General features: G+C 48.8%; 2 protein-coding genes across 9 annotated transcripts in view; both read left to right on the top strand.

Annotated features, from left to right (window-relative positions):
• Positions 1-2,162: 2,162 nt before the first annotated feature.
• Positions 2,163-6,517, top strand: SUOX (sulfite oxidase). Of its 2 annotated transcripts, none has more exons than XM_047740690.1 (4): positions 2,163-2,433; positions 3,867-3,923; positions 4,195-4,372; positions 4,611-6,517. In XM_047740690.1, exons 1-4 carry the CDS (start codon positions 2,171-2,173, stop codon positions 6,018-6,020), a joined length of 1,908 nt encoding a protein of 635 aa, XP_047596646.1. In that variant the 5' UTR covers positions 2,163-2,170; the 3' UTR covers positions 6,021-6,517. The 2 variants fall into 2 exon arrangements, with proteins under 2 accessions (XP_047596646.1, XP_047596647.1); XM_047740691.1 differs by lacking the exon at positions 2,163-2,433 and adding an exon at positions 2,473-3,300.
• A 543-nt stretch (positions 6,518-7,060) lies between these two features.
• The window catches only part of IKZF4 (IKAROS family zinc finger 4), a 26,656-nt gene continuing 21,515 nt past the window's right edge, over positions 7,061-12,201 (top strand). For 3 of the 7 annotated variants that reach the window (XM_047740703.1, XM_047740697.1, XM_047740692.1), the window contains exon 1: positions 7,066-7,370. Coding sequence is in view for 1 of the 7 variants with exons in the window: in XM_047740696.1 (XP_047596652.1) it covers positions 8,563-8,635 (73 nt within the window). In the remaining 6 variants the exon portion in view is untranslated. Of the gene's footprint in view, positions 7,371-8,433; positions 8,636-12,201 lie in introns of all 7 variants that reach the window. The other 4 variants (XM_047740698.1, XM_047740699.1, XM_047740696.1 and 1 more) reach the window with 3 other exon arrangements.

The following is a 12,201-nucleotide window of genomic DNA, read 5'->3' as shown; positions in this document are numbered from 1 at the left end:
TTTCTCTCTTTTTTTCCCTTTACTATCTTTTTTTTTTTTTTTTGCTATTTGTCTGATACAAGAAATTTGGAAGAAAGGGCATCCGGTGTTTTTGTTTGTTTGTTTTTAAAGAATTTATTTATTTGACAGAGATCACAAGTAGGTAGAGAGGCAGGCAGAGAGAGAGGGGGAAGCAGGCTCCCTGCTGAGCAGAGAGCCTGCCATGGGGCTCGATCCCAGGACCCTGGGATCATGACCCGAGCCGAAGGCAGAGGCTTTAACCCCCTGGGCCACCCAGGCGCCCCGGCATCCAGTGTTTTATCGAATCAAAAACGCACCCTCTGGGGCGCCTGGGTGGCTCAGTGGGTTAAGCCGCTGCCTTTGGCTCAGGTCATGATTCCAGGTCCTGGGTTCAAGCCCCACATCGGGCTTTCTGCTCAGCGGGGAGCCTGCTTCCTCCTCTCTCTCTCTGCCTGCCTCTCTGCCTACTTGTGATTTCTCTCTGTCAAATAAATAAATAAATCTTTAAAAAAAAAAAAGAAACGCACCCTCTTTTACATCTTGGTTATCTCCTTATTCCCTTTAATCTTTTCTTGAATAATGACATAGCCCAATTTGGAAAATATTCCCTTTATTGCTGTGAAACTCTATTCCCAGGTCACTAGAGACCTTATCAAATCCGACCTAGCTTATTCTTACAGGCTTCTTAATGGAATATATATTGGTGGGGGAGGGAGAGATCTCTGAGCAGACAACTGATGAGACTGGAGGGAGAGGTCATATTTGTGAATCCTTTGAAGAAGCAAAAGTTTATGTGCATTTCTACACGGAAAGGGTGCATTGCCTTATTGGTATCACAGAGGGGTCCATGACCTAAAGAAGGTTAAAGAAATCATTAAATTTGTGTTTGTGATTGATCATGTGGCTTCTACCCCAACAGGAAAATTTCTCCTAGATCTGATCTTGTTTGCTACTGTACTTAAAGCCCTTCAGTCCATCACAGTCTAAGTGGGGGAGAAAGATTGGGTATGGTTGCAGGACAGGAAACAGGACTGGTGTCAAACAAAGCTGGCATTGCAGTCCCATCTGACAACTTACCAGCTGTGGCCTTGATCAAGTTTCTTAGCTGCTCTCTGCCTCAGTTTCTTCTTCTGTAAAATGAAGAAAATTTGAGGTTTAAAGGTCAATTATGTTAAAGTATGTGTAGGGCACACAAGGTGACACTGTTATTAGGGAGAAGTCTTATCCTGTGGCTTCAGACGGTCCCTAACTGATTTCTCTGTATCCTTGGGCTGAGCCTATTTTTCAAGGCTGGTAGGATAAGTTGGGCATCACACCTCTCCAAAGACTTAATTGAACACAGCTGAGTTAGAAATCTATTTCCAAAAACCTCTAGGCCAGAATCACCTTTTCTCTGTCGAGTCCCCTTTTCCTCTGTCTCCTAGTACTCCCTCCAAGGTTCCTTGATTCTTGGCAAAAGCTCTAGTTCACTTTAGGAGAGCAGAAAGGGAGAGGAAATGATCTTCCAAAATTAAAGATGAAACCTTCACTTAAAGTAAGGTTGTAGGTCAATCTTCTGAACCCTAGGGGGCAGTGTGGGTACGTTTGCCCCAGGTTCACAGCCAGCCAAATAACAAAATAAATTTTCAGTCCTGCACCAAACGATAAAGGGTAATTGCAAACGTCTTCTTAGTGCTCTCTACTCTGAGATTATGAGCGATGATAATCTTCCTACGTCGGAGTGTTAAAATGTTATTGCTCTCGTTATGACCAATGATTTTTTAATTGAGTTAACCAAGGAAAAAATTGCTATTTATATTGTTGGTTCCATAATTGGGGACGAAAAATCAACAGGTCCAAGGGATCTCAGTCTTTGAACCACTGTTTAGGCTTCATTTCTGCTTTTATTGTTGGATATAAGAGAATTGACTGCTTGACCTTGTTTTCACTAAAAGACAAACAAGGCTGTTGTAGTTGCAACACAGAGGTTTGTCAAAAACAGGGTAGAGGCGGAGCTCACAGCCGGGAGAAAGGCGGCTGGATTTCAAGGCCTCTTCAGTAAACGCACTTTGTGTCTCAGCTGTGAGGGGCAAGGTGGGGGCATCTCAAAACTTCCCACCTTCAGCCCAGCCTTTGGAATCCTCGACACCTTCCATTGCCCGGTTCCAGACAACAGCGAGGGTCCCATTCCATGTCTAGCGGGGATGGAAACAAAACAGCCAGTCTTAGCCGGGAGCCTTCGTGGCGCCTCGCCTGCCTCAGCCTCCAGGAGGCGGGCACAGCAGCTGGGAGGCAACCCACGGCCAGCCAATGGCTAGGGGACGAGCTGAGAGGCGAAAGTGGTCCTTCACTCCCGGCCAACGTCATGGTGCTGGCCCCGCCCCTTTGCCCCCAGTCGTCTGGAGCCAGGCGGGTAAAGCAGCCGCCAAGCGGACCGAGAGGACGCCGAACCCGGTAAGGTGGTTGGGAGCTGAGAGAGGGAGGAGGTGGAGGAAGGCCTGGAATGAAGGCGATGGCCGGGGTCCTGGGACCCGGGAATGCTCCGAGGACCGTGGGTTTGAACAAAAACTGCCGATACAGCCTCCGCTCCCGCTGCCCAGCTGCTCCTAGGGGCGCGGTTGTTGCTACGAGACACTTGTGCCAGCAGCTGGGCAGTGGCATGGAACTGGGTGCTTGTGCTTTAGAGCTGGATATATCTTACTCTACCTAAAGTGCCCCTGGGGAGTGAGGGGCCACCACCCGGACAAGGGGTGTGGCATCTGTTTTAGAGCAGAAGGTTGCTTCTCCCAAACCTGGGACACTGAGCTGACCGAGTTCACCTGTAAGACAGCCCTACTTCCACCACTCCAGCCTGGTTATTCTAAGTGGGCTGCTGGCATCGAGGGCAGGTGGGAGGGAATGGGAGGATCCCATGGCCCGGGGTAAAATGCAGACTCTGTTCCTGCTCCTGTCACCCTTGCAGTTTCCCTGTCTGCCCCCTTTAGCATTTCACCAGCAATTGGGGCTTCTCTCACTCTTCCCTATTTTGGCATTCCTGGAGTCTGCGATCTATTCAGTGCTCTGAGGAAGGAACTGCTACAGGGCAGAGTGGAAAAATTACTTCTCTAGCCCATCCCCTGACACCCTGGCCCTTAACTTCCCAGTTTGTTGAGTTCACAGGCATGACCTAGACAGGGCAAGGGTGGGGACCCTGGGCTGGGGTTCAGTTCCCAGCTGGATTCTATTTTCTTTTTCCCTAGGGTTGGTAGAGGAAAGGAGGGGACTGAAAGGTCTTCAAAGACAACGTTATTACCTGTTTGCTCCTCACAGCTACTCTGCTAGGTACCTCTCATTCCACAGACAAAGACAACAGTTTTGAGAGGCTTGGTATCTTGCCCAGGCAATGGGGCTGGTTAACAGCAGGTCTGGTTTCACAAACCCAAAACAGTTCCACTCCAGAATCTGAGCTCGTTCATCTCATTAGGCTACCACTACCTTTTTCACTTTTTGTCCCTACCTAAGTTAATCTGCCCCTCAGTTGTCCTCTGCTGACTTTGGAAATAATAAACCAGCAAACTGGATTGTAGATATTTTGGCTTCTGTCCTTTAGGCCCTTGGCCCGGATCACTGTTCCCTGTAGTGGACAAAGTAGAGAATGGAGGATGGGAGATAGGAGATAAGTGATTCTAGAAGACCAGCCCCCCTCTCTCTGAAGTCCTTTAGGTTTTCTCTAAGGACCAATTTGGACAAACACACACACACACTTCCATCCTTTGGCCCCATTACCATGATAAAGTATCCTTATTTGCCCAGGGAGTTCCTTGCTTACCTTCTGTCTTCCTTCCACCCATTTTTTTCAAGTTGCCCTAATATCATCCCCTTCTTGATCCTGGAATCTTTTCCCACAGGTCTGCCACAATGCTGCTGCACAGGGCTGTGATCCCATGTCTCCGACAGGCCTGCAGGTAGGCCAACTGATCCTAGAATTTGCCTCCTGGCCCTTATCTCTCACTCCCAGTATCTTTATGATGTTTAATCTACCAGATAAGATAGTTGAGGTGGTGACTGCCAGGGAAAGAAGGGAAAGCCATAACTCATGCATGTGCTCCACCCATCCGTAGATGAACAATAGTCCCAACTGAAGGAATCAATGGCCAACCTGGTAAACCCCAGGTTTTCACTTTCTCTCCCATATGATCTGAACTGTGCTACTAAGAAGACCTCTCTCTTTTCCAGGCTCCAATCAGTCCCCTCAAGGCTCTGCATTCGGGCCTGCTCTACAAATGATTCACTTCAGCCCCAGTGCCCCAGCCTTGACTTCTCTGGTGCTAACTCCAGCACTAGGGGATGGAGAGTCATGGGGACTCTGCTAGGCCTCGGTGCAGTGTTGGCCTATCATGACCACCGGTGCAGGGTAAGTGGGGAAGGGAGGGACTTCACTGTCAAAGCAGAGGGGCCCTAGTAAGCTCCCCAGACAACCCAGTCTATTAACACAGAGCCCATGGTAATACTGTCTTCCTGAAGACTAAAGATGGAGTCTACTACCTCTGTTTCACAGTGGCCATGACTTTATGGGTTGGGTCAGGGTGAGCTAGAGTGATTCCTTCTTACTATTTATGTTTCTTTGTGGCTTACCCCTGCCCTGCCTGCAGGCTGCTGAGAAGTCACCACGCATATATACTAGAGAGGAAGTGAAATCTCACAGCAGCCTTGAGACTAGGATCTGGGTAACTCTGGGCTGTGAGGTGTTTGATGTTACAGAATTTGTGGATCTACACCCAGGGGGGCCATCAAAGCTGATGCTAGCAGCAGGTGGTCCTTTAGAGCCTTTCTGGGCCCTCTATGCTGTTCATGACCAGACCCACGTGCGTGAGATACTGGCTCAGTACAAAGTTGGCGAGCTGAGCCCTGAAGACAAAGCACCCTCCACCTTGAAGACCTCTGACCCTTACGCTGATGATCCTGTACGTCACCCAGCCCTGAAGGTCAATAGCCAACGCCCCTTTAATGCAGAGCCCCCCCCTGAACTGCTGACAGAAAACTATATCACACCTAACCCTATCTTCTTCACCCGGAACCATCTGCCTGTACCTAACCTGGAACCAGAAACCTATCGCCTGCATGTAGTAGGGCCACCTGGGTGTCAGTCGCTGTCCCTATCCCTGGATGACTTGTACCAGTTCCCCAAGCACGAGGTCACAGTCACTCTTCAGTGCGCTGGAAACCGACGCTCTGAGATGACTCAGTTCAAAGAAGTAAAAGGTCTGGAGTGGAATGCAGGGGCCATTAGCACTGCACGCTGGGCTGGGGCACGCCTCTGTGATGTGTTAGCCAAGGCTGGTCACCAACTCCGTGAAACTGAGGCCCATGTCTGCTTTGAGGGACTGGACGCAGACCCCACAGGGACTGCGTATGGAGCATCCATCCCTCTGGCTCGGGCCATGGACCCTGAAGCTGAGGTCCTGCTGGCATATGAGATGAATGGGCAGCCCCTGCCTCGTGACCATGGCTTCCCTGTGCGGGTGGTGGTTCCTGGTGTGGTGGGTGCCCGCCATGTCAAATGGCTGGGCAAAGTGAGCGTGGAACGAGAGGAAAGTTACAGTCACTGGCAGCGGCGGGATTACAAAGGCTTCTCTCCGTCTGTGGACTGGGACACAGTAGATTTTGACTCAGCTCCATCTATTCAGGAACTTCCTGTCCAGTCAGCCATCACAGAGCCCAAGGATGGGGAGACCGTACGATCAGGGGAGGTGACTATCAAGGGCTATGCATGGAGTGGTGGTGGGAGGGCTATAGTCAGGGTGGATGTGTCTCTGGATGGGGGCCTAACCTGGCAAGTGGCTGAGCTGGATGGAGAGGAGCAGCGTCCCCGGAAGGCCTGGGCCTGGAGGTTATGGCAGCTGCAAGCGCCTGTGCCAGCTGGGAAAAAGGAATTGAACATTGTTTGTAAGGCTGTAGATGATAGCTACAATGTGCAACCAGACTCAGTGGCCCCAATCTGGAACCTGCGAGGTGTGCTCAGCAATGCCTGGCACCGTGTCCACGTCCGTGTCACCCCATGAAAAGGTGAAGTGGAATTACCTACTCCCAGAATCATTTTCTCAACCCCTTCCATAACCATCCTTTTCACTCATGACCACAGAAACACCTTGCCTTTCATCATCACTTCTTGGATCACAACCTTGTACTATGCCTTCCTAAACCACACATAGATAACATGCATTGCACATTTCCAAGCAGGCATCAGCTCTCCTTTGACACTATGTTACATAACTCCTATTGTGCCCCTTGTTGAGAGCTGTTGGGGCTAGAAGGGGGGGAAATTCTGTAAACAAGCACTCTTCCTACCCAACCTCCACTGCTAATGTATACCACCACTTTATTCTACTCCTCTTCTTGGGAGTTTTCAGAGAATGTGGATACATGTGACAAAAGTGTATATGCAACTTTCTACTTTCTACTTTCCACTTTCTGGGTTGCCAGGGAGGCAATCCTGGTGAAATCCTACCCCTTTATAGTTCCACTTTTCTAAATACATCAATAAAGTGTTTTAAGTCTACAACTGAAGAAATGATTATGACTTGGGACTTCTTGAGGCCGGAGCGTCAGCATGTTGCAGGAGGGAGGTGCGCTGGTACTCGGATGTGTAGTGAGATAATCCAAAACAAGGTGGTGGGGAGGAGAGAAGGGAAGCTGGTGCAGGGACGTCAAGAAGTGGGACTTCCTTCTCTGCGGTCAGCCGGCATCTGTAGCGTTGCTTAGGTGACTGACCTCAGAATACCTGCAAGAGAGTTTTTAAAAATTGACATTATTAAGCTCCTCCCCGCCCCTCCCCATTCCTACACTTGGAAGAAAGGCAAAGAATGCTGAGGTTAAAAACAGTATTCTCTTAGTAGGGGCGGGGCAAAATTTGGCACTAGGGGCAGATATGCCAGGGCACAAGGGGGGTGTCCAATGTGCGCCCAGTTGGCAAATCAGATGCAGATGAAGGGGCATGACCGCGCCTCTCCGACTTGAATCTCGGTGCTCGGCTACTCTCCCCTAGCTCTTCTCCCTTTTCCCCAGCAGTCTCCCCGGCTTAGGGACGCTCGGTGTTCGGCCACGCCGCCTGTCGCCTAGTAGTGGGACCGGAAGTTGTTCGGGGGAGGGGGGACGGCTGTGATGGGGGGGGTTAGTGGGGGGGGGCCGGTCCCTTCTCAGGTGAAGCCGCTGATGGAGATGGACCCGCCGCCGCCGCTGAGCGCCCGGGTCCCGGGTCCGGCCCGGTTGCCGCCGCCTTAGTGACCCCACTCCCCCCGCACTGGGCCGCCGGGGCCAGAGTGGGGGACCCCTGCGGCCCCGCCCCCCTCTTCCCCAATACCGTCCCCTCTCCCACACCCCCCCCAGCCTGCGCGCGCGCGGAGCTGCCTCAGGTGAGTAAGGGGCGGGGCTTGGGCGACGTGCTGGGGGCGGGGTCTCTGTCGCCGGGGGCGGGGCCTGAGGGTCTTGGGCTTGAAGCGAGGGGAGACTGGGGCGGGGGCTGGCGGGAAGAGGGTATAGCTTCCTGGGCTGTGGCTCAAGGGGAGGAAGCTGGCCCGGGTGCTGGGGGAGGTTGGCGCGAGGTTTAAGGTTTAGGGGAAGGTAACTGGAGAGTCAAGGGGTCCTAAAAAGGCGGGAGATGGGCCAAAGCAGAGGACGGAGGACAGCCAGGAGCTGGGTGCGCGAGGCACCTCTGTGGAGTATGGCTGGGGTAGAACAGAGAAAGAGTGAAGAAAGGAGAAGCAGAGGGGTACCTGGGCAAAAATGCGAGGGACTCGGGGTTTTGTCGAGAAGGTTAGAGAGAAGGACATAGGCCTAGGTGAAGAGATCTGGGAGGCAATGGAAACGTGGTAGAGAGGAAACTTAGAGTGGAAGTGGAAAGTGCTGTCGAGGGTACCATGTAGGGTGAAAAGTCTATGGAACCTGAGAAGCAGGTTCCTTCCTGGGAAGGGAGAGATTCACTGCATATGAGTCCTAAGAAAGAACTGTAACAGAGGAAGCCCTGGGACTGACAACTCTAGGGAGACACAGACTTGGGAAGTGGTTATATGCTAAAAGGGGCCTCCATGTACCTCCTCACACAGTCCCATCCCCAGTTATTTTCTTAGCCCTTGTCTGCTAGAGTTGTAGATCCTCAACTTTGGACATTTCTGTTTGATGTCTATGCTTTAAAAAAAAAAAATATATATATATATATATATATATATATATATATATATATATATTTGTAATTGGTCCTGCCTGGAGACAGTTGGGAGTTTAATGGAACACAGACCTTTAGATATGAGATGTTGAGGAAATAAGGTACCCCATTTCTCTCTCCAAGGTAAGAATTTACTAACTCTGCTTCCAGGAAGATCTGATGCATTATCAACCGAAATGTGTCAAGTTTTGCACACCTTTCACTTCAGTCCCTCCTCCCATAAACAAAACTGTCTACTATTGTGGCTCTTACAGATCCCCCACTGACATGTTTCATAGCTCCACCTGTGTCCTAGTCTACCTCTCCTGAGCCCTCAAAGCATCAGTCATGAGCTACAAAAGTTCCTGGCTTGCTCACATGTCAGCTCTAGGCCTTCCATCATCATGGCCAAGCAGAAGACTGTTGAGGCCTGTTGTTTCCCCCTTACTGCTACTTATGCACTTTACCTATGTGAAGGTACATGTTTATATTCTTAGGAAGCATTAAAAAACAGTATTTCCACTTAAGATAACTCAGATTCTGAGGATAAAATCAGGACAAGGACAAATCAAACAATCTTTGAAAATGTAGCTTCTTATTTGGTAGAAGTATGTGAGAATGCCTTACTGGGAATCCCACATCTCCTCATGGGTCTGTCAGTAGGTCAGTGAATCTTGCTTTGTCGTGTCGGGGGATTTCAGCCTTCCTTACAACCACCTAAAGCCGGAGAATCTGGACAACTCCCTGGGTCATGAGAATAGTCAGAAGAGTGGCTCATGAGATAAAAATAAAGTCTTGAAAGAAGAAAATAGTGTTGCATTGGGAAACAGGATAGTTCTCACCAGAGTTTCTGGGGGTGGGTCCCAGAGTGGTGGGAGCTGCCCTCAGTTTGGCAGGTTGAGAATTATGTCTTGCCCTAGTCAACAGATGCTGATGTCTCAAGCACAAAATATAATGTCTTTCTTGCCCACCAAATGCAGTTAGTTAGTTCAATTGTAGCTCCTGGGAAATCCCCCTTTTCTTAGTAGGTTAAGGGTAGAGCACATTTTGGGACTTGGCTCAGAAAGAAGTCCTGACTTTTTTCCAGTGAAAATGCAACTGAACATTTCTTCTTTATTTTCTCTTAGTTTAAATCTGCAACTTGTACTTCCCAGCATGGGAGGAACATTATCCCACCTTTTACCTCCTACTAACATCCACAAAGGAATTATTTTCTCCCAAACTGGCCATCTTTCTTCCCTCAACATACACACAAAATAACCAAGGAAAAAATTAAGATAAGTTATTGTTGGGCCAGTATTTCTAGGCTCCTTTTACTCTAGTGGGACAAATAAGAATGTGGAGCCCTGTGGGTATAGACAATGCTATAAGCAGAGGGACTCCCTCTTTTTGTTGGTCTCTTGACCCTGCCAGAAGAAGATTGATTTCTTTTTTTTTTTAAGATTTTATTTATTTATTTGACAGAGAGAGATCACAAGCAGACAGAAAGGCAGGCAGAGAGAGAGAGAGAGAGAGGGAAGCAGGCTCCCTGCTGAGCAGAGAGCCCGATGCGGGACTCGATCCCAGGACCCTGAGATCATGACCTGAGCCGAAGGCAGTGGTTTAACCCACTGAGCCACCCAGGCACCCAGAAGATTGATTTCTAAGCTGTTTGATTTGCCTCCTCTTCTCAAAAGAATTGTGGATTCTGTATTGGGAACGGGGAGACAGTTTCAAGGTTTATCTGACAAAAGCATCTAAGAAAGGACAGTACTGATATGAATGGCCTGTCCCTTCCCACCCCACCAATGGGAATAGCATTAACCTTACAGACTCTGCTGGAATACGTATGCTGGTGTAATCCTTAGGTCAAGGAGTCCTGTTTCTACCTTAAAGAGACCTAATGAGCATCTAGGTTGGCAATTTCCTCAGGCTCAGATTCTCTAAAAAGAGACATGGGAGGGAGAGGATTATTTCTCTTACCATCCATAAACCTGTGTTTCTAGTTCAAGGGTTTACGTCACTAAGATGCAGACCCCCAAACTGTTCAACACCCAAGAAATAAGGTAAGCATGGTGACCCCAAACCTTCCCACTGTGGCAAGATTTAACCTTGTACTATAATGGAAAAAGACTGGTTACCAGCCTGGTAATCTGGGTTCTATTTGTCTTAATTCTGTCACTAATCAGATGGGTGACTCAGCTTAATTTCTTCTTCTGTTAAAAACCAAGAGATTGGGCGCCTGGGTGGCTCAGTGGGTTAAGCCGCTGCCTTCGGCTCAGGTCATGATCTCGGAGTCCTGGGATCGAGTCCCGCATCGGGCTCTCTGCTCAGCAGGGAGCCTGCTTCCTCCTGTCTCTCTGCCTGCCTCTCTGCCTGCTTGTGATCTCTCTCTGTCAAATAAATAAATAAAATCTTTAAAAAAACAAACAAACAAACAAGCAAAAAAAAACCAAGAGATTGGATGGGGTGCCTGGATGGCTCATAGGGTTAAGCCTCTGCCTTCAGCTCAGGTCATGGTCTCTGGGTCCTGGGATCGACCTGCATTGGGCTCTCTGCTCAACAGGGAGCCTGTTTCCCCCCACCCCACCTGCCTCTCTGCCTACTTGTGATCTCTCTCTCTGTGTGTCAAGTAAGTAAAAATAAAATCTTTAAAAAAACAAACAAGAGATTGGAGATCATCTCTCAGCTCCATTCTAGCTCCAAGATTCCCCAGGTCCTACAACATTCCTGCCCCGGCCCTCCACATGAAGAGAGGCTTACTAAATTGGATTGTCATGGCAAGATTCTCTGTTAGTGGAGGAGCCCAAAAACATCTTTCTGGTCCAAACAACAGCGAACCCTTTTGAACAGCATACATTAGAGACTTCCAGTCAGGACTGCCACCAAAGGAAATGGTTTCTGTCTCTTGCACCTTTTTGCTACCCTACCCCAGTCAGAATAGTTCATTGAGAATTCCATGTAATTTCAAACCTCACTTGATAGATAGAGCTAACTTTGTTTGGGGGCATCTTTGGCTTCAAAACTAATTATTATAAAATTCATATTGAACTCTGCTGCCCTACTTCCCTCACCCCTGCCCAAACATACAGCTGAATAGCAGTGACTTTGTGGGGCCTTTCTATAAACACAGAGCTCAAATACTCAAGGGTATATCTGAAAAACCCAGAGAGTATTATCTCATGTGCATCATACCTAGTGATTTAAACTGTTTAGTTTGGCCCTTTCCTTAGTTCCTTAAGTCCTAAGATGAGACATGGGATGGGTAAAATTGTTTCTCCTCCCACCCATAAACCTTAGCCTTCTCTCTCTCCCACAGTCTACATGGGGAGGACAGGGAAGCACAAAGGATAAGAAAAAAGATGCATCCATCTGAGATCTAAAAGGAGACAATGAGATGATATTTTCTCACTGTCCAGGTGTTGTGTTTCCACCTCCTACCCCTTCTTATTTTAGAGACTGGCCATTCCTAGGATGACCTGAGAATTTATCCCCTTAGCCCTGCTCCCCAAGCACTTGGATAATGAAGTCGAGCTGTCTTCATCACTATTATATTATACATAGAAGGTCAACATCTATAGCCTGGTGAAAAAATGAGTCAGATCTTTCTGCTGTAAAGACAGACATATGAGCTGAGAAAAGGTTGGTGGGTTTCCTTCAGAGGGCACTAGGTTGACCCTAAAGATCATTTCAGAGCTGCAGACTGCTGGACGTCAAGGTCTGTTTCCTGGAAAGGGGCAGGTTGTCAGTCAGGCTGCTGACAATGCCTCATGCCACCTCCTCCCTCAATCATTTACCTCTTTCCCCTCCCCAGTTATGCCGAGCTCTGAAACACAGCCCTGGCTGCCAAGAGATTCCAGTACGTTTTCATGTTGATTTCATTCAGTTCACAAAGGTAGAGACAAGAGAGGATGATGCTGTGGGTTTGGTTTACTTGTAGTACCTGAACTGCTGACTCCCAGGCAGGTAGAAAAGTTCTGTCTTGTTAATAATCACTGCACTCCACTTCAGGTCCCAGGTCCTAAGGGAGACTAGAGAAAAGATGTCTGCTTCTCCCTGCTGTA

This window comes from Lutra lutra, chromosome 8 (genome assembly GCF_902655055.1).
Source record: "Lutra lutra chromosome 8, mLutLut1.2, whole genome shotgun sequence".
NCBI classification, from domain to species: Eukaryota; Metazoa; Chordata; class Mammalia; order Carnivora; family Mustelidae; genus Lutra; species Lutra lutra.
Note: the sequence above shows the minus strand (reverse complement) of the source record. Positions and strands in the feature narration are given on the sequence as shown.